This window comes from Mugil cephalus, chromosome 18, assembly GCF_022458985.1.
Source record: "Mugil cephalus isolate CIBA_MC_2020 chromosome 18, CIBA_Mcephalus_1.1, whole genome shotgun sequence".
Taxonomy (NCBI): Eukaryota; Metazoa; Chordata; class Actinopteri; order Mugiliformes; family Mugilidae; genus Mugil; species Mugil cephalus.
Window position 1 is genome coordinate 6,478,570 of NC_061787.1, and position 21,004 is coordinate 6,499,573.

A 21,004-nucleotide genomic window follows, 5' to 3' on the forward strand; every position below is an offset into this window, starting at 1 on the left:
TCTCGCAGCCCTGTGGAGCATCCAAGGGCACGGAAAGCTCCGACTGTAAAACCCCACACACGTCTCCCTCAAACCCTCTTTTGTCCTTCTGAATTTAACTCCAGCATACACAGCGGGGAAGTTTGCCCACAATATCTGTCCAACAGTCGGTTGTGCGGATTCTACCCTTTCATAGTGGTCTCATTGTCCCCCGCACTGCATTCTGGGGCTCTGTGTGACACCTGCTGCCCGGTTCAGGTAAACCAGAGACGGTGAATGCCCGCAGCATCCGAGACTCTCGGGTCAGATTTCTCTGCTTTTTCTTTTTTCTTTCTTTTTTTTTTCGCCCCAAAGGAAGCGACAGAGGGGGTTTCCTCTCCCCCTCTCTCTCCTTCTCTCTCCTTCTCTCTCTCCCTCTCCATCGTTTCTATGCCTGAGGTATTGTTGCATATCACCTCTCCGGAGCTAAACGGGACAGTGCTATGTGGACTCTCCCCAAAAGCAAAACTTGCGAAGTGTACTGCGTCTCCGGGCATGGACACTCAGGCTGCTCCGCTGCACAGGTAAGCCACCTTTCACCGCACGTAACGAGACCAAACAAAAGTTCTCCACATGCTTAAACTCTTAACACTTAACTCGTCCGCTCTTATTTAACTCTGAAGAAGTTTTTGACATGAGATACGTTTGCATTATACCCAGATGCCATCAAATTCGGTTTCCTGCACTTCGTGTTAATTGTAAAATCCGTCTCTAGGGGCACGGGGGTCCCCTTTCTCATGAATGTCCATGTCAGTGCGAGCCACTTGATTGAGTGCTGACACCGCGGAGCCAGGCCGTGGGAAAGTAGACCCCTCCAGCCACGCTTTGTCTGCTTCCCCAGGGAATCCTGCCAACCACTTAAATGTTTCAGGAGTTCCTTTCAGCTGAAAGATGCTCACCGTTACTCTCATTAAATCAGTGTCCGCTCTGCCACAAAAATCTATGTCTCATTGATTTTGGCGTACGGGCTTTTCTTTACTGCTTCTCTGCCACATAAAGAAAATAACAATTACAAGCAACTTAAGAGCGGACATTAAAAAAGCCGGTATGATATTTGAGTCATGTCCTTGTGTCTGAAAGGGAGAGGGGGATTTGAAGGAGCCCACCCAGCCACTGGGTCGCCCCCCCACGAAGCCCGAGGACCAGGCGGAGCGGAGGGCGGGGGGGTCGCCAGCGGCGGCGTGCGGCTCCTGGAGGAGGTGGATGCTGGGTCTCCTGCCTTTCTTTCCCTTCACCGCTGCCATTGCACTGACGCTCCACTACTTAACATGTGAGTACACGCCCGCTCCTGCCTTTCAGCCTTTTCCTGTCAAATGCATTTAGTTTGCGTTGCACAATGTGCACCTGTGTCTCGACTCTCCACCTCCCCCCCCACAGCTCCACCCTGCTCAGTGTTCTTCCTCGGAGGCAGTGTGGAGTTCCCAAATCTGAGCTTCTCCTCGGAGCTGGCCGACTCCACCTCCTCTCAGTTTCGCCTGCAGGCTCAGGCTTTGAACCATTATGTAAGTGGAACGATGGACTTGTCTGTCACTGCCTCCCCTCTGAATGACACTTTAGAGCGCTGCTTGACCTCCCCGCTCCCAGCTGAAGCCGATCTCGCTGCTCTAACTTTGATATATGTCACAGCAGCAGGCCGCTACTGTTTTTACCCCGCGCATTCAAAACACTGCTCCCCTCTCTCTCCTTGGATTCTTCTTTGTTGAACTTATCTGCTTCATCCTCCCCTCTCTGTTTTTTCTTCTGCACACATTACTCTCCTCTCTCCTGCCCCCTCTCTCTCTCTGTCTTCTCTCTCTGGTGGTGTTAAATGTAAAGCTGAAACAGGAGCTGGGCACAGTGTGTGTTTGTGTGTGCGTGAGTTGCCGAGACCCCCAGGGACAGGGGCCTTTCAGGGCCGAGGACAAGCCCGGCATTTGTGAGCGCAGCAAAGCCCAGGCAGCAAGAGTGAGAGGAAGAGCAGGCCTTCAATAAAAACATTGTCTGTGTGGCTTTCACACAATCAGCCACTCTGTGCACCGGGCGCTACAGAGAGGAGGAGAACCTCTGTTTGATGCCGGGGGTTAAGAGGGAGAGACGGGCCAGTAGGGCAAGCTGGGATGACAGGCGCACTCGGGGCCGGACGGAGATATGACAGACGGCGGGGGGGATTTGACTTCTTGGGGCAAAAGGTCAATCAGATTCTTTGCGTAGAAACGGAAACTCTGCAGCAGCATCTTAATGTCCCTGTAACCAGCTGTGAGGATGAGCCAGCAGGGGGGGTTAAGTGAGTCATCTGTTCATTAAAGACCAGGTGAACTCGAGGCCAGGAGCCCCATACCACTCAAGGTCCTACCTTAACACAGCCGGCAGGTGGGGACACAATGGAGCTCTGTGCAGCTCAGAGTCAACATACACACACACACACACATAAGAACAATGCTTTTGTTGAGCTCAGGCTGCACGTTCAGCCAGGTGTGTTTATGCGTCGCTCTGATGGGAAAAGGGACCTCGCGTGCACCTCCGTGACGCCCCACTTACAGTTTGTGTCTCTTCGTTTCTCAGTTCTCAGAGCTCTATGAGTCCACGCCGTGGAGCTCCTACTACCTGCGCTCAGGAATTACTGCCTTCAGGTATGAGGCACCAAAACAAAAAAAAAATAGTAGCAGAGGAACACACGTCCCTCATTGTAAATGTTTTGTGTGACAGTGAAGGATCAGAAGGGCTCAATGTCTTCTACTGGAGCACATTTTCTGCCCCGGACAACGTTGCCATGGAGATCCAGAGGTCCGGCCCAGAGAGGCTGCAGCGCAGGCTTCCTGGGAGCAACAAGGTGCAGCGGCACGGCCGCAACGAGCAGCGCTACTACATGGAGAAAGACGACGACGTGCTGAACCTGCTGGGTGCAGACTCCTTCTGTTCTAACACCAATAGCACACTACTATCACACAATTACAAATGCATCATTAGCAGCTAATGAATACTTATTATTCCTACTAGTAGTAGTACTAATTTTTGGCATTTTGCCTTCTGCTTTGTGTGTGTGTGTGTAGGTTTGGACCCTGATGACTTTGAATCAGACGAAAAATCTGACAAAATTAAAAATCCAAATAATATCCAGAGTGGGAAGTGGCAGCTTGGCTTTCAAGGTGAGGAGAGTTTTCTGCTGACTGTCCTGGAGAGTAGTCCTGAATTTACACGTTTCATCCTTTATTATGATGTTATACTGCCCTTAAGTTCACAGGCTTTGAATTAAAGAAAAACATAAGAGCTTACTGGATGCCTTTACAGGCATAGAAAGTAACACGTGCTCTAACTCCATCACTTCCTCCGTCTAGCGATGTCCTTCGACCTCTACGCCAAATACGGGAACAACCGCACCCTCAGCCTCGTGAGTCCCAAGAAGCCATACTACCAGTGGCGCCTTCGGGTGCCATCGGGTCACGTGGTTCGTCTGGTCGTCCTCACCCTTCACGGGGCCACGCCAGGAAGCTGCACCGCCCACAAGCTCTCCGCCTATGACTTCTTGCTTCCTTTGCAGAACAAAATAATCGCCAGGTAAAGACATTTTAAATGCAGTAGAGAACAAAAAAAAAACTTTACACTCAGGTTAAATAAACAGTGCCTGTGCTTGTCCTCCATGCACGTACGTGCTGCAGGTGGTGTGGGCTGCCTGTTTCGGGCTCGTCTCCGGTCATGAAGTTGACATCCTCTGGGAACGTAATGCTGGTCACCTTCTCCTTCAGCAGACAAAGGGATGGAGCAATCTTCAAAGCTTACTTCCAGGCCATCCCGAAAGCAGGTTTGATTCCTCTCTTCCAAACAGACGAAACCATATCCCACCCTATCTGATCCCTGCGAATCAAGAGGATTTTATTTCATTTGCATGTGCAGAGCAGGAGTTGTCTCTGTGTCACTGTGTATTCACCTCACATCTGTGTCATCATCTCCCCCCGCAGCTTGTGGAGGCTCGATTTCCTCCTGGAACGGCTCTGTTTCCTCACCTTACTACCCTTCCTATTATCCTCCTAATATAGACTGCACATGGACACTGCGGGTGAGCCACAGGAGGGTGTTTGTGCGCGAGTGTGTGCGTTAGAGGCGCTTGAATGAGAAAAACGTGAACGGTGAACGAGTGAATCCTCTCTTTGTTGTTGGCCTGTCCACATTCCAGCAACTGAGCCCTTTCCTTGGTTACTTTTATCAGGTGCCGTTGCCAGGATACCTGATCTCCATGACGATCGTGACGATGGACATTCAGGATTCCCCATCATCGGACGGCTGTGAGAAAGACTGGCTGGACATCGGAGGGGTGAAGTGAGTCGTGACACTGAGCTGTGTTGCAAGGATTGACGCCTCATGCTTTACTGTAACAGCCACTGGGATTTATCTCACGGTTGCTTAAGACGCACCCGGTGTTTGTTTGCCTAAGACACAAGTGAAATTCCTTATGGTTTTTGCTCCTTTATACCTAGATTTTGTAATCCAGTGTCAGACAGCAGCAAAAAGCGAGTCTACTCCTCTCCTCTCTCCCTCCACTTCCACTCGGACGAATCTCTCACTCACAAGGGCTTCTACTTGTTATACCGAGCCTTCTCACCAGAGGGCAGTAAGTAAAACAAATTATTTGACTCAGTCACTAACACCTGTTCATGATTTTTAAAATTTTTTAGGTTTTAGAGAATAATAGTTCTGTGTATCTTCAGCTTGCCCCCGGCAGTTTCGCTGTGGAGATGGCCGCTGTATCCCTCTGAGGAAGGTGTGTGATGGAGTCAAGGACTGCTCGGATGGACGGGACGAGGCTAAATGCTGTGAGTCTCAGCTCCGAGTTTCTGTGCATGCTTTTGTTGAATTCATTTTTGCATCATCACAGCTAATCAATTATGTTGGAGAGCGGTGGCATTTTGCAGATTAGCAAAAACATTGGGGGTGGAACTAGATTTATCTTTTTTATGTCTTGGTAAAATACTTGAAAAGTCCTACACAAGGATAAATAAATACTTATTGAAGATACTTTTGGTAAGTAGTAGAAAAGCTATAACCCGAAAATGGTTGCAAATCAACCCCCCAAAACTGGACCAGTGGCGTGGGATTGTAAAAGAAATCTATAATACAGACCGACTTACCTTTGTTTTAAGACTTGAATTGGAGAAATGTACTGAACGCTGGGAAAATGGACTGATTAGTGTGGCGCAAAACCATGAAGCATGTACAAAACGCAATGCACTGCTTTTCTTTTATTTCTCCTGTTGTAATGACCTGATAAAATAAATGTTTTGTGTAGCATCCTGCAGGCCAGGGGAAGTGCTGTGCGGGAACGGCCAGTGCAAACCTCAGAGCAGCCAATGTGTCAGCCAGAGCTCTTGTGCAGACAGCGGCGAAGAGGGAACCTGCGGTGAGTAAGACGCGCCGCTGCTCTGCTAACACGCGAGCGCGCCTGTGTTTGAAGCATGTGCCGTTTGGTTTTCAGGGGGTAAGTGCTACCACGTGTGTCCAAACAAGGTGTGTTTGACCAAGTCTTCGGTGTGTGACGGTGTCATCGACTGCAAGGACCGCAGTGATGAGCTCAACTGCACCAGAGCCTGTGAGCACTCACGATGTCTCCACTCCGCTTTCGGGTTGGAAAAAAATGGGGTTGGATTCTTTTTGTCTTGATTGCCTCTTTCGTCGTGTTTAGATCTTAAAGGGTGCTCCTCGTCCTCCTACAAATGTGCCAATGGAAAGTGCATAAGCAAGGTCAACCCTGAGTGTGACGGAGTTAAAGACTGCTTCGATGGCTCAGATGAGCTGCGCTGTGGTAAGAACTCCCCCACCAAACCTCACACTTCTGTATTTGACTGAATGAAAGTCCTCTCACCTTACAAACAGATGTTTGTTATATGGTCCTTTATGTTTCCTGCTCTGTCTCCCAGGTTGCGGCACTAGGCCCAAGAAGCGCACCAAGATCGTAGGAGGGACCGACGCCTTGGCGGGGTCGTGGCCCTGGCAGGTCAGCCTCCAGATGGATCGCTACGGCCACGTCTGTGGAGCCACGCTGGTCTCCAGCCGCTGGCTCATCTCTGCAGCTCACTGCTTCCAGGACTCGGATGCCATTAAGTAAGAATCACAAAAAAAAAATCACATGCGTCCTGTAAGTCCTGTATTCACGCGGAGGCGTGTCTGCAGATACTCAGATGCACGCGCGTGGCGCGCCCACATGGGAATGCGCGTAATGACCACGGGGAGCAACGGAGCAGCCACCAGACCGATCCGACGGATTCTCCTCCACCCCCAGTACGACCAGTTCACCTCTGACTACGACATCGCCCTGCTGGAGCTCAGCACGCCTGTTTTCTTCAACGAGTTGGTGCAGCCCGTGTGCGTGCCCGCCTCCTCGCACTCTTTCACCACGGGGACAAACTGCTACGTCACGGGCTGGGGCGTCCTGATGGAGGACGGTGAGCGCCGCCGTGTGAAACAGAAAGTGTACGAAAAGTGTGTCGCTCAACCCCGAATGTTTTTTGTTGTTGTTGTTGTTGTTGTTGCACTAATTAAAGGTGAACTAGCCACTCGCTTACAAGAGGCCTCGGTGAAGATCATCAGCAGGAACACCTGCAACAAGCTGTATGATGACGCCGTCACTCCCAGGATGCTGTGCGCTGGGAACCTGCAGGGAGGAGTAGACGCTTGCCAGGTCAGTCAGCGTGGAGGAGAGCATTATCAAAGATATGGATACGCTCCCACGGCTGCTGAGAAATTTTACCATTTACCTTTTAGTCATAACCACATTCATGTAAATTTCCAACAACATTTGTAAGAGTAATTGTAGTGCAACGTTCCTTATTTTTGGAGTTTCGATTAACGTTGCGCATAGTGCCACTGCAGGTTCTGAGAACCACATGTGGTAGACAACTGCTCCCACCCAGACACCGCTAAACAAGGCTAATAATTCAGTAAGCTAACCAAAAACCCGAACTTCCAGGCCCTTCGACATCTTCGCAAACGTCACAGTTGGGGAACTTTCCGAAAAATGTCTGCTGCCTTTAAATGGAGCTCAGTGAGCTCCTGAATGCAACAATATACAACAATGGAAATATAAACAAATATATAAACAAGGTGCTTCATGAGGTCATGAGAGCGCCCCTGCTGGGCAATTGTTGGCAATTCAGCAAACTAGCAAGGGGAGAAGTTCTGAAGAAAATGCAAAGACGTAATTAAAATACAGTATGTGTTTATGAAGAGAAAATAAATGTCCATATGTAGACTATATATGAGGACCTTTGAAAGCATTAGCCAGGCACACTGAGGAAATACACACTTTCAAAATTTCAAAGTTCACTACACTAAATTAAGAATGCAATGTATTGCATTTTCCATAAGATCCGAGTTCATGAGTCATTCAGATGACGTCCCTCGTCCTAAGTGAGCTCCCAACTTCCATCAGAGGCCAGAAATTATGTTGTCATAGCAACAGTTTGGCCCGAGAGTTGAGCTGGTGGCGTTGAATTAACACATCACAGTCTGTTTCATTTTGTAGAGCAGATTATTTGACAGAATGGTTCCCAGCTGTGGCTGCTGCTAATGTTAGTGACAGAATGTTAAAAACAAACTCATCCTTGAGTGTTTTACTCTGTAACTAGACTCCTGTTTGTCTCTTCATGTAAATGTTTTGATATGATTTTTACTATAAAAAAAAATGATATCATCTCCATATTTGTGTGTAAATATTTATCTGTGTGTGCGTGTGCGTCCTCAGGGAGACTCCGGAGGTCCGCTGGTGTGTCTGGAGCGCGGCAGGCGGTGGTTCCTGGCGGGGATCGTGAGCTGGGGCGAGGGCTGCGCCAGGCAGAACCGCCCCGGCGTCTACACGCAGGTGGTCAAGTTCACCGACTGGATCCACCAGCAGACCAAAGGACAGGTGTGACTGGACGTCGCACGAGCATCACACACCCACGCGAATGACCAAGTGACTTTAACACGCGGGACGAACGTCCTCGGGCCTGGAGTGTGCGTTCAGAGTGTTGTCGCGACTGCGTGGCAGCACAGGTTTTTTGGGAGGCATGCGTCGGAGGCAGCAGACCGGCTCGGGGCTCCGTCGCTGCTCCAGCACAACCACAGCCAACATCATCACAGAATAATGCGTAAAATAAATGTAGCTCCTAAATGGATTATTAAATTAACTTGGTTTTTGGGGCTGCTGCTTATAAATATCTGAGCTGTGAGTCAGTATTTCCTGATTTCTTCAGAAGAATTTCATACCCAACCCTGCAGCCACTCATTATTTTATGTAAGATGAATAATTTGTTTTTTTCCAGAGACCACCAATATATTGGTATGCACAGATTTGATAGCTTTTTATCACTCTAATGGAGGATCACCAGCTTTCTGCTTTCACTGTATTGCTTTTTAGGTTGCACACATATGAAACATCTTTTGAAAGTAGACTGTCTTCTCGCTGCAAACAGCACAAGTTTTTATAGGGACGTAAATCTAACTAGTGGCCCTTGTTAAAGTGCTCTTCCTTCTCTAGTACATGAAAATTGATGCAGCAGAGCCGGATTCTTCCTCTTCAAAGCTTGGCACTTACAATGTAACTCGGCCTCTAGACGGTCTGCTAGAAACTTGTGAAGTGACATCATCGGAGGAAGTGCACCAGATCTTTAGCAGTTCCTTCTGGAGCAACAAAAAACTTTATAGCCTACAACATTTTTTTTCCACATCAGCCACGGTGCTTGCCCAACACTTTAATCAAGTTCCCGATTAATACCAGCGAAAAAGCCTTAGAGCCGTCAGGGAGGTTGGCACCCGCTGAAATGCACGCACGTCTTCCCCTTGTGTGTAAATGTAGCCAATCACTTCCTGTTTTCCTCATGTTTCTAGGCTCGCTCGTCTTCCCTCCCGTCACAGCTACATTGTTCACCACAGAGATTGCATGCCAACAGAAATCAGATCATTGGTATGTGGAAAGTGTTTTCCCCCTACAAGTATGTAACCGTGTATCTCTGCCCTCATCCACAGCTGTACGCGTACTGTATGTGTTCACAGCTCACTTTGTGAGTTTAAGAGTTGATATTGTACTGTATGTGTATGTGTGTGTATTTGTATACCGTGGGTTTTATGAGTCCTAGCCTTATGTTCGGTGTATTTCCTTATGGTAGAGAAGTGAACAATCCCTGGATAGTAGGTGCATTGAGTTTTTTTTTTTTTTTTTACTGTGATTTAATTTATCTGCATGGTGCCTCCATTGGATCTTATGTTCCAGGAGAAGGCTTCCCTTGAAGCCACGATGCAATGGTCGTGTAAGGAGCAGATGCGGTTTAATTTCCTCCTTCTCATCCAGCTGACACCACCCAGTGGTTAATCCGTACCATTGCCTGTTAAACTTCATCTCCTGAACGAACGATGCACCTTACATTGAACTCTGCAGTTTGCATCGTTGTTAAATAAGCAGATTATAATATGCCTTTATATTAAAGACACCATTACCCATGCAAGACTCTTTGTCTTTATGAAACTGCTATAACTGACTGTGAAGCTTGGCTTTTAACCTTTTCTTAAATGTTGCTTTTATGCGTGTCATTTTCACTTTAAAAAGAGTTACAACTGTGCAGTAGCTTGGAGTAGGTGCAAAGTATAAGTGGGCAGATCAGTATTGACTGTTTTTTTATTTGTTTTTTTTAGTTCAGGAATGTGTGTAAGCCAAGGAGCACGTATTTTTTGCTGTTGTTTTTCTTTTACGAGCGGCTGCCAATTTGACGCGGAGAAGTACATCTGTCACGATGTTCATCACACCACCACCCGTTCACCCGGTTGCCTACGTGCTCGTCATCTCGTCCGCAGTGCAAGGAAATGATTGGAGTGGGCTGATCTGTTTGCATCTTCTCCTATATTTGATGGTGCGCATTTAAAACAGCGCTTTCTGATTGGTGAGTGGGACAGGACAAGTTCTCATGGAGCCGAAATAGAAGTTTTAAAAATCTTTTTTTTTTTTTTTTTTTTTTTTTTTTAAAGTGCTATTTTGGATGCTGAAGTGTTCCCTCATCAACACCTTCACTGCTGGTCAGTTTACTGAGGAGGCAGTGCTGTTGCGTGCCTTGGGTGTGTCAGCGGACGTAACGGAAGCCGGCCATCCGGTGGCTGCACTGTGGGAACGGTATAAATCAGCGGCGCTATCCAAAACGATGGGAAAAAGTTGCTCCGGAGTTCAAGCCTGGTGTCCTGTTGCGTGATCTCCCGCAGCTAACCTCAGGAAACCAGCCGACTCCATTCACTGACCATCAGTCCTGAGCGCACCATCAGTCCGCTGCGCCGCGCTGCGTCTGAGTCTACACTGGAGGGGGGAAAGAAACAACTACAGCAGGAATAAAACTAATTTCATGTTTTATATTTGAGAGCCGCTTGCTGCACCGGAGTCAACAGACATGATGAATTTTATTCTCATCTGCCTGCTGTGTGGATTGTATGGCGTTCTTGGTAAAGGTGAGTAGCGGATTCAATTTTGTGATGTACTTTGTGATGTTACACGTGCAGAGGGTACCTGCTGCAAGGATAACAAGTTACAGATATAAAGCTCCTATCATTAATTACACAGAGCGATGTATTTTTTGTTCATTTAGTAGTGGTGCTATTAATTGAAGCTTTTGAACTTTTACGCACGGCTTTTATTATTATTATTATTATTATTATTATTATTATTATTATTATTATTATTATCATTATTATTATTATTATCATTTCCCAGGATCTTAGAGCGCGTTTTTAAAAGAGACTAAAGAGAAGAACACAAAAGACGCGCACAGATTCCCGGTATTGTTGCAGTCTGGGTTGCAGCTCCTGATTTATCGCCAGTTAAGTCGTCGGTGTGAGTCCGAAGCTGCTCAGGTTGTAAACCTCTATTGGCACGGCAGTGTGCACTGAAGGAGATAAGCGATATCCAGCGGAGCGCTTGTTTGGATAATTCGGACCTCTGTGGCCCGTCTCCTTGTGCGCTTGGCCTCGTCTGAATGGATACACGCAGGGCGTTGTTTCCTGAGACTGATGAGTTTGTCAAATGGAAGTTCTGATAGAAATGAACGAGGGGTCATGACCAACCGAAGGAAAATATCCGCTGAGCAGGAACAGGGGTTAATCTGTGCTTATTGCTCCAACAGTTGTTGCTTTTGCGCACAGGTTCCTGCGCTCTGGTTGAAAGACATATAATGGATTAAAACGTTTATTGCCCGATTACGAAAAATAGTAATAAAAATGTATTCGTAAATATTAACTCTAAGTTAAGAACTTGAAGTGCAGCATTTTTACTTTTAGTAATGAAAGTATATCAGTTTAGTCCCTCGATCTTAAGGCGTAAGTATGGTTTGCACCTCATGAATTCCAAGTATTTGCTTAAATAGTTTTTAAGATTTATTTATTTTTCTATTTTGGATTTATCAAGCCATCATTTGTGGTAAAAATGTATGAGACTTTATAGAGTCCTAATGATTTTCTGCTTTTCACACAAGAGAGCACATGAATTGAATTCACCCGCGAATAAGTTTAGTCAATGACCGATGAGAAAATGAATGTTGAGAATCACATCCAACCGCTGACGTTTCTCATATTAAAGCCTACATCTCATACAGACCCAATTTACATTTGTACACGGCCCATTGCCGCTGGTGCCATCATTAAAATATTCCAATCAACATTATCAACTTCAATAAAATCAGATGTCCTCTTGAATGTGAATATGGAATGAATGTATATTAGGCTATAAAACTGCATCTCATCAAACTTCATGGACTGTTAATTTTTGTTAATTAGCTCATGTCCATCATCTTCACGTTCTTGAGACCAGATGCAGCACAAAAAGCACACAAGGTGTTCACGTATTCATTATTGAGCAACATAGTTTCTTTTAAAACTCGAAATCTGGTTCGTTTGTGCTGTCAGGTGTTTCAGGTTTTCTGAAAGTTTTTTTTTCTCCACTGAAGAATGTCACAGTAAGCATTTTCCTCTTGTTGTTGTTGGCATTGTGAGGCCGAGGAACAAAAACTGAACTTTCCCTTTAGTTTAAGAGAGGTACCAGGAAAACGGTGCTAACAAGACCAACAGCTTTCTGACAAGGCCTGGAGGAGATCCCTGACTTCCCTCCTGTCTTTACTTGCCCGGCCATGTGCAGGTTTGTGTCTGTGAAACCCGAGGAAATAGTGTAGGAAGTGCTAGCGGTGTGAGTAATACTAGAGTTGCTCAATGGGGCATCCACTGGGAGCAATGATGCTGACAATAAAAGGTAATAATGGATTTAAGTGATAATTCACTAACAGAGAAGTGGGGTGGTTCTGTTTTGAGCTGCTTGTTGTGCACGGTGTCAGGAGCAGTACGAGTGAAGGACGGACTTCCCTGAATGATGTTTCCTCTGTTGTTGGGAGGAAGGAAGGGCGGACAGACAAGCATCTTTATCTCTCATTAATAAACTTCAGCGATGAAGTGGAGAAATGCCTTTATTTGATAAACAAGCGGGACACTGCTTACGCATTTCCACTCTAGTTGTCGAGTGGTCTGAGCGAGGAGATGTGAGGAGGGTCACAGATAACGCGGCCTGCACGGAGGACGTGCCGCTGCTGTGGAGGTGGGGAAGCAACAAGACGCGTTGAGCTCTGCGTTCAGTCGAGGATCCGGTTTGTTGCAGGCATACCTTACAGGAAGCGACCAAAAATATTTCTTGGTTGTAAAGTGTTTTGTCTTCCAGGATTTCCTCTCCAAGTGTTCTCAGTCACATCTGATTCCACACAAAGACATCGGCACCGCATTGTCAAACCACCTGAGTTAAATGCAAAGACGCATGCGTCATTCAGACCAAGTCAAAATAAATACCTTGACCGTGCCCTTAAAATAGACTGAGATCATATGAAACCTAAAGCATAATTTTATGATGCTTCTCCTGCATCCTCATCCTCTCTCCAACCTCTGCAGATAAAGATCACAAGGGGAGGTTCCCTCGCCTGGATGTCCAATCTCAGCAGCTGGTGGTAGATGCCAACCAGACACTACTGCTTAACTGCAGGTGAGTTCCAGGTGGCAAGATCCAAGCCAGTTTGGGGAAAAGGAGGAAGAAATATGCATGAACGACATTTAAAAAGCAAATAAAACTCCCTCCTTAAGATATACAAAAAGCGTCTAAGGCAACTGGAGTTCCTTTTTTAAACACTGGATGACGTCCTTCACACCTTTTTCTTTTTATATCTTAATTAAATTATTGTCCAACTCACCACCAGTTTGCTGCACTTGTTTGTGGCAGCAGGTGACTTTAATTCCTTTCAGTCTTGTTAAATGTTGTCCTATTATATGACACTCTTCAATAATTAGTACCAAGGAGTCCATGTTTCCCCCCCAAGATCTTTTATACTTCACCCAAGGAAATTGTTAGCTTTAATTGAATTTCTGAGTTGTATCCTTTAAGATGCGCTTGGATGTGTTTGTCCTAATCCACCTAACTGTCGACCAGGGGTCGCTTGGAGCTGACCTGGGTGTTCCCAGCAGGCCTGGACAGGGAGCAGGTGGAGGTGGACGATTCTCGCTGCGGGAAGGCGAAGCAGCAGTACTGCAGCCGCGTGAGAGTCGGCCGCAGCCAGGCCCAGCACACCGGCCTGTTCCGCTGCCGCTACAAGCACAAACCCCAGAAACAGACGTCCATCTACGTGTATGTCACAGGTAAGACCCTGCTGTCCAAGGTCCCAGTGCCACTCAGGTGACGTTTCTTTCCTTTTTCTTTTTTTTTAGCCTTTTACTCTCTAGTCCGCTCACGCAGAAGCCCCTCACTTCTTCACCCGCACAGCTTATTGTTTATATCCTCAGGTTAAACAGGATGCGGTGGGTGCTAAATACAGACCAATGCCAGAGAGCCAATTATATCTAAACACTGTTTGTCCCAACAACACATCCTTCTAGATGACTCTGGCACAGTTTCACTCCCCTCCTCCCCCTCCTCTCCTTTCTCATCCTGGGCCTACCTCCCCGTCGTCTATATTTAAATCCTTTTTTACTTTCGTTTACGTGCTACCTCGAGGCCAGGAATAGCCCAGCTGCTGAAAGGCTCAGGCCCGGGCAGAGTTTCCCAGGGCATCAGCCTTATCTGCTCTGCTCAGACTCGCTTGAAGCATCCTGTGCTTGGGGGAGGAGGGGAAGGGCTCGGAGGGGGTGTGCTGGGAGGGGATGTCGCTGTGTCTCTACAAGGTGGCGGCAGGGAGGTGTGTGGAAGTGTGTGTGTGTGTCCGTGTGAGGAGTTTGAGAGAGATAAGATGAAGGCCAGTGGCTCAGTGGTATCCAGGGGCAGAGGAGGCACGATGTCTGCCGGGGCCAGCTCCTCCCTGTCCTGGGGGGGTGGCGCTGCTCAGTCTGAGCTGTGCGGGGGCACAGAGCTGGGCTGGAGGCCAGGGTCACAGGGCATGCTACTGTTTAGCCAAAAGGACCCTCGGGGGCCATGAATCGTTCAGGTCACCATGTCCATTAAGCGTCAGACTTGGCCTGCAGCTCGGCTCTGACGTTGCCTCCCTCCCCGAGTCCTCTATTAGGAATCAAAGCAAGAGAAGGAAGCCTTCAGTCTACTAGTCCTTGGGGTACTTTTGTTCAAATGTTCAGAGATTTGCTTTCCTTGAATAACACCCTATAGTAACAAACAATACAATGAGCAACACCCTCAGCTTTGAATGGCACAGAACTATTACAGTAGTCGATCTGAAAAGGAGAAAACACAGAGAAGCCGTTTGATTGCTTCTAAACAATCTGTGTGTTTATTGTTGACTACAGGCAGTCATTTAGTGAATGGGTATTCAGTATTCAGTGGATGGGTGTGGAGGACAGTGTATGTTTAGGAGTGTGTGTCTGTTTGTTTTTGTTTGTAGCTGAGATTGATTCTCGGAAGTGTGTGTTTGTGCTTAGAGGCACAAACGATTGTTTTCTTTCTTTTCTTTCTTTTTTTTTTTTCTATGTGTGCGCGTAATTTTTAAAGGTTCAGTTCACACAAAATGATTTCTCACCCGGTCCAGTTCAGTAGGAAATTCCAACTAGTGCGCCCACACAAGTCAGATGTCCTGCTCTGGATAGTCAAAAAAAAAAAAACCTCACCAATCCCGATCTCAAAATCCAAGATTTGTGCATCACCACAAGTAAAGGCTGTATTGTGTTAATTAGCAAGTTCGCCTGTTTCTGTCTTATTTAGTCGTGCAGACACGTTGCTACTGTGTTTGTCTGCCTAAGTAACAAACCAGGCGCAATGTTATCAAATGGTAACTTGTCTAGTGAGCAAACCATCATCATGATTTTATGATTCATTGATGCAGTGTTCATTTCTTTTATGAATGGTGGCGTTAAGTTTCATTTTAGTCCAGGTAGCACTTGATAAAGCCAATAGTTAACCTGCACCAATAAACTTAAAGAGCTGCAGGATTGGTGCAATTTGTAGTTTGGGATTGTTAATTAGAGAAATTAATCTCTAACGCTGAGAAAGAATTGTGTCGTGAGCCGTGAGCAAACTGTTGAGGATATTTTTACCATTCTTGCGGCATAAATAGGTCAAAACAATTGGAAGATTATAGAAGTTGTAGTTTAGGCAGCGGTTGCACAACCACCCTACTAAATTAATATTTCAACCTGTGCATTATTTCAATAGCTTAATATTGAATGCAAAATGATAATAATGATGTATATTAATAAGTAGCACTAAGCTGAGTTTAATATAGAACACATATAGTGGGCAGGGGGTACCTACTGAATTTCTCCATCAGTTTGGGGCCTTTTTTTCTTTTTTTTTTGTGGCATTTATTTTTCATGCTTATCGTGTCCCTGACCGCAGTGTTTGGGTTTCAGACAGCCAGCAGCCATTTGTGGAAGGTCCGGGGACGAGCACCGATGTGTTGTTCATGAAGGAAAAGCAGCCGCTGGTCATCCCCTGCCGGGTCACCCACCCCAATCTCACCGCCACGCTGGTCAAGGTCAGTGCAGATGAAATCAAGCACCTGTCGAGTGACAGCTCGGACGTCTTACAAGTCACGTTCGGGCTTGGAGATGTGCTCTGCAGCACGGTCCGCACAAAGACAAAGTGTCCTCACGTCACGATTTACGTCCTTTTCTGCTCAATCACACCGCTCACACTCTGTGAACATCATTACTCGGTCACGTTTTTTTTTGTTTTTTTTTCTCCTCACATATGCACACAATGCACCGTCCAATTGTTTCTCCCCCGTCCAGATCATTTGCCACATTGTTCTTATCTTGGCAGCCATTACACCGTGGCGTGTGTGTCCGTTTGTTTGTGTCCGAGTGCGGATATGTGTGAAAGTGTGTGCGGATATGTTTGTGAGTGTTGGCGCTAGAGTGCTGAGTGAGGGGGAGAGTGGACAGAGCGCTAAAATAAGCGTCTCTGCATATACGACCATGTGTATGTTGCTTGCAAATGGCCCGGCCGCTCAAGTCGTTAGCAGAACCCGCCAGCTCCCCCGTCTTCACTGACGTCTTCTCGATCAAACGAGTACAACTATTGGCACCGCCTTTACCTCAGGAGACACTCTGGAGGCCTGGAGTGCCCCGTTGATTCCTAGCCAGCGCCACTTCCCACATCTCACCCTCCACCTCTTGTAGTAGGGATAATGTCTGCCAACTTCCCCCCACTGATGCTTTAAGCAGCTGGCCAGCCTGGTGGAGGAAGCAGAAGTAGCTACTGTTGGCCCCAACAGATCAAAGTACAGTCCATTCTCTTTAATCAGGGCTGCTGGTCTTTAATATGACAGCTCATGCGTCACTGTAGGAAACTTGTATCTACAATGGAGTAGTTGTAAAACAGAGCTGGCTCTGGTCTGGACAATCCAATAGAAGGATAATAAATATGTGTCCGCTCAAAACATGGATGGACAAGCAAGGAATTAAGCTAAAACTTCTGAAGTCATGCAAGTAACAAAACAAATGTCCAAATGAGCACAGCGATTACTGAGCGTCTTAGTTAAAGTTTCTGTCGTGCAACTCAAATCCACGTATTAAATGTTTCGTCTTTCAAATTCCTTACCTTCAGTTTAGCTCCTTCGTGCGGTTTTCAACCAATATCATTAAAGCAACGTCATCAACGTAGCAAGAGAGGAAGAGTAAGCTAAACAGCACTCATCCTGATAAGAAAATTCACTTTGACCTGTGAAGGTATCAGAGTGTCCTTTAAAGTAGCCAAGGCTAAGAGTCTCCGGTCCATTAGCACAGCACTGCTTTCAGCTTATTGCTAATACGAGCGTTTTAATATGCTCGAAAATGACGGCGTGATGTTTGCCAAGGTCATCACCTTCCTTTACCCTGTGTTGAAAACAGTCACTGGTTAGTTCTGCAGGTATTTAGTGATAAACCATGACAATGGACATTTAAATCCTTCTGAGGGGAAAATAAAGGTCTAATTTCCTGTCTGCTAGTGTGTTGCATGTTAAAAAAGTCTCATTCAAAACCATTAATGAGAGCCTTTCAGTGGCGAAAGAGAAAAATCCGTGGCTCACTTCCAGTAGGACTCATCCTCTGGGAACATGAAGGTCTCTACAAAATTAGTTGTTGTAGATATTCTAGTCTCCAGCAAAGTGTCCAGACCTTGTCATCTGTGGCCAAGTGAACAAAAGGGAGGCTGTGACAAAAAAAAACATTTCTAAGAATCTGAAAATCAGATACAGGAAGTCCACAAAGAATTGGACAAACCGGACTTTGCGTGTCATATCCCCACACACACATTTTGTCCCGCCCGCATCTCCACACAAATGCCTGGAACCTCTAAGGTAATTATTCTAAAAATAACCCGTCTTCCTTCATCTCCCTCCTCTCGCCCCGTGCTGACCTGTCTGAACCAGGAATTCACTCACTCTCTCGTTGCATCTGGAGTGTTTTTTTCCTGGAAGGACTTTGCACTTCGCCTGGGTCTCCGTTATGACCCTTACAGCAGGAACAATACCCAGGAGGCTTTTCTCTCTCGCTGTAGCTGTGAAAGTGACCGGGATGTCCCAGAGGTGCGGTATGACAGGGTCGACCTGGGGTTCCAGTCAAAATGTCTATATCCTGTAGTAACAGGATGCAAGTAGATGGACTGGAGTCACGTTTCTCATATCCTCCTCCCCCTTTTCCCTGCTGCTTCTCCGCCACCTCCACCTGAAAAAATTCTCCATGTAGGATAAGAGGAAGGGGGGTGGGGGTGTAGAGGGCACTGAGGGTGCCCAGATGGAGCGTCAGTGAGTTCAGGGGGAGGAAGCAGGGCGACGGGGATGAAGAGCTCAGTGGCGTCTCAGAGTGCCGCGTAACTCCGAGAGAGGGGGATGTCATTCAGTTCATGTTGTAGGTGCAGGTAGGGGGGGGTGGTGGTGGTGGAGGGGGGGTCTGCCTCTTCCCCTGAGAGAGGGTGGGAGGCTTCCACTGTGTAACAGAAACTCTAGTAAACATTTCCTTGTCCCTGCCTCCAAGAAAACAACAAGGTTACACAAGTGAGCCCGAATTATAAAACTGACACTGTGAGAATTTCACAAGCTTCGGTCTTCTAGGGAATTTCATGTGAGCAACAATTGCACAGATCTCCACAAGGACTTGTGACTGTCCCGCTCTGGAGGTGAATCATTCCGCCGCAGTAAAAGCAAATCAAGTCAGGCACGGCTGAGTTTGAGGTGAACACAGTTTTGTGCAGCCTCAACAAAAAATCCCTCCACCTCCAGCTTGGTTGGTGTCTTTGTTTGTTTTTGCGGTGTTTCCTTCATCATTGTCTGGCTTCAGCGCAGAGCTGAGAACACCCCGTGTTAGAAAATGAAACGCACCGACAATTAATTAAAAAAAGTGTGTCACGTTTTGATTGAACGTGTAAGTCTCGAGTCTCTTAAAAGAAATACTCATTAATAATCGATTGTACTGTACGTGTACAACATCATAACCTTATTTTGAGAAGACATGCCCAAAATGAGACCAAGGGCTTGATTTAAGCTGGCTTTGAGTTTTTTTTTCTTTTTTCTTTTTGACCTCCTTTTGTCCTTTAGCAACTATTCTGGGGCTTTCTCCAGAATCATATGATCTTCATCCATTGTTTCCTCTTGTGGATTTTTATAGCTTTAGCAGGAAGTTGCACATGAAGTATGACTAAGTTTCGTTCTTATCTGCAGTGTTCCACTCAGTGTAAATAGTATCAATTAGTCAATCACTTTTTTTTTTTCACAACACCAAGTGACAGTGCGGTTTCCTAATCTTTTAAGGAGTACGTCAGCTCTAGGGTTTGCTCTTTGTGGTGAGTGTGTCACCAGGAGAAAACATGTGACGGGGGTTGTCTTCTCTTTGCTTCTACAGCAGTTCTCCCACCCGAGCGTCCTGAGTCCTGACCAGAGGAACATCATTTGGAACAGCAAGCGGGGCTTCACCATCCGAACGCCCACCTACTTTTACATCGGCCTCTTCTACTGCCAGACCATCGTTGACGGGGTCAAACACAAGTCACGTATGCACTTTGTACACAGACCAGGTCAGCATGCTGCCTCTGCGGCCGTACATAACTCGGGGGTTCCTGTTTCTAAAATTCGTCGCTCCTCATACGTTTCCCTTTTATGTCTTCTTCTCGTCCCAGTGAGTAACATCACGGCGGTGTATCTGAACAGCAGTACGCCTGTAGAGATCCTGAAGGGAGAGAGGCTGGTCTTGAACTGCACCGCCACCGCCGAGTTGAACACCAGAGTCAACTTCACCTGGGACTACCCTGGAAAGGTCAGCTCTTATGAAGCTCTTATGAAACCTGTACCTGCCTTTTGCAGTCAGAATCAAGAAATATACAAGGAATTTGCCTTGGTGTTTGTTGCATAAAAAAATATCAAATATATATTCACTGTGCAATACAACAAAAGGAACATTTCCAGTGGGATGGTGGTGGGTTTCATGTGTTCATGGGGCACCGTGAGACGCCTCCAACCTCCATGTTATCCTCATATTACGTACTAAAAGTTAACACTTAGACAGGCTTTATTTTTCATTTAGATTTCAATCAAAATGAAGTTTTGGTGCACAGCACTAATATTAAACAGAAACAGTATGTGCAGTACAGGCATAGAAATATAAATTTAAAGTTGTCTTTTAGAGGGAATCATTGAAAGTGATGAATAAAGTAACCTCTTGTCTCGCCTCCACTGACTGGAAAATATTCAATTACACCTTGAAGATGGCTTATACTAATTTTATTTGTAATTTACATGTATATGTGTGTATTAAACCATCCGCACAAGCATTTTCTTAGCCATTATCGATTCTGCAGCGTACCTGCAGCATTCTTCATTCCTGGAGTAGAACAGATAATCAATCAATAATTAACAAGGGTTTGCATTGGTGCATTGCTGGTCACAGCGGTTCCAAATACATTCAAAAGGCATCAATGAGTCGAACGTTCTCTCCTTCACTCTCAACCTTCAGAGCAACAGCGCCGGCTCCACGTCCAAACGGCTCGTGAAGCACCACATGTACATGCTGTTCTACAGCATTCTGACCATCCCCAAGCTCCAGCGCTCAGACCGGGGCCTCTACACTTGCCGCGTCACCAGCGGAGCTCATAGCAAACAGCAGAGGGTCAATGTCATCGTCTACGGTGAGTGTCTTCAGCTGAAAGTCCGTGAGTCAGATGCTAATCTGACAAATTTTGCTTAGATATCCCCTTTGTGTTTTCCACCCACAACACATTTTCCATGACGATGTCTGAATCACGGGGCGGTGTAAAATTGTTTCTGAGTATTTTCATGAATGCATATGTATGTTTTTTCGCTTTCAGACCGTCCATTCATCCGCCTGAAGCCCAGAAATGGGTCCGTCATGGTGGTACAAGCGGGACAGAAATCATACCGGATCACTCCCAAACTACGAGCGTTCCCCGTCCCCGAAGTCATCTGGTAAGAGATGATATTTAGCCCTCACACAGGAAGCATGAATCCTGTAATAACACACAACTGCCTTGAGTTTCTTCATTCCCCCTTTATTGCCTCAGATCATCTTAATCTCACCTCCCAATGTATTTTTACCACATCTATGA

The 21,004-nt window shown here is 46.4% G+C and overlaps 2 protein-coding genes across 6 annotated transcripts in view; both read left to right on the top strand.

Annotated features, from left to right (window-relative positions):
- The first annotated feature begins 430 nt into the window (after positions 1 to 430).
- Positions 431 to 9,459, top strand: LOC124995662 (suppressor of tumorigenicity 14 protein). The gene is made up of 19 exons (XM_047568205.1): positions 431 to 542; positions 1,099 to 1,288; positions 1,396 to 1,520; positions 2,560 to 2,627; positions 2,704 to 2,897; positions 3,048 to 3,143; positions 3,333 to 3,552; positions 3,654 to 3,796; positions 3,954 to 4,051; positions 4,202 to 4,311; positions 4,470 to 4,603; positions 4,701 to 4,805; positions 5,279 to 5,389; positions 5,465 to 5,578; positions 5,672 to 5,791; positions 5,907 to 6,090; positions 6,160 to 6,431; positions 6,531 to 6,667; positions 7,730 to 9,459. Exons 1-19 carry the CDS (start codon positions 462 to 464, stop codon positions 7,895 to 7,897), a joined length of 2,670 nt encoding a protein of 889 aa, XP_047424161.1. The 5' UTR covers positions 431 to 461; the 3' UTR covers positions 7,898 to 9,459.
- Positions 9,460 to 9,991: 532 nt separating this feature from the next.
- Positions 9,992 to 21,004, top strand: part of flt1 (fms related receptor tyrosine kinase 1) — a 32,265-nt gene continuing 21,252 nt past the window's right edge. For 2 of the 5 annotated variants that reach the window (XM_047568769.1, XM_047568773.1), the window contains exons 1-8: positions 9,992 to 10,452; positions 12,925 to 13,015; positions 13,457 to 13,662; positions 15,817 to 15,941; positions 19,291 to 19,459; positions 19,562 to 19,698; positions 20,395 to 20,566; positions 20,747 to 20,864. In XM_047568769.1, the coding sequence (XP_047424725.1) occupies positions 10,395 to 10,452; positions 12,925 to 13,015; positions 13,457 to 13,662; positions 15,817 to 15,941; positions 19,291 to 19,459; positions 19,562 to 19,698; positions 20,395 to 20,566; positions 20,747 to 20,864 (1,076 nt within the window). In that variant the 5' untranslated portion in view covers positions 9,992 to 10,394. Of the gene's footprint in view, positions 10,453 to 12,924; positions 13,016 to 13,456; positions 13,663 to 15,816; positions 15,942 to 19,287; positions 19,460 to 19,561; positions 19,699 to 20,394; positions 20,567 to 20,746; positions 20,865 to 21,004 lie in introns of all 5 variants that reach the window. The other 3 variants (XM_047568768.1, XM_047568771.1, XM_047568772.1) reach the window with 2 other exon arrangements.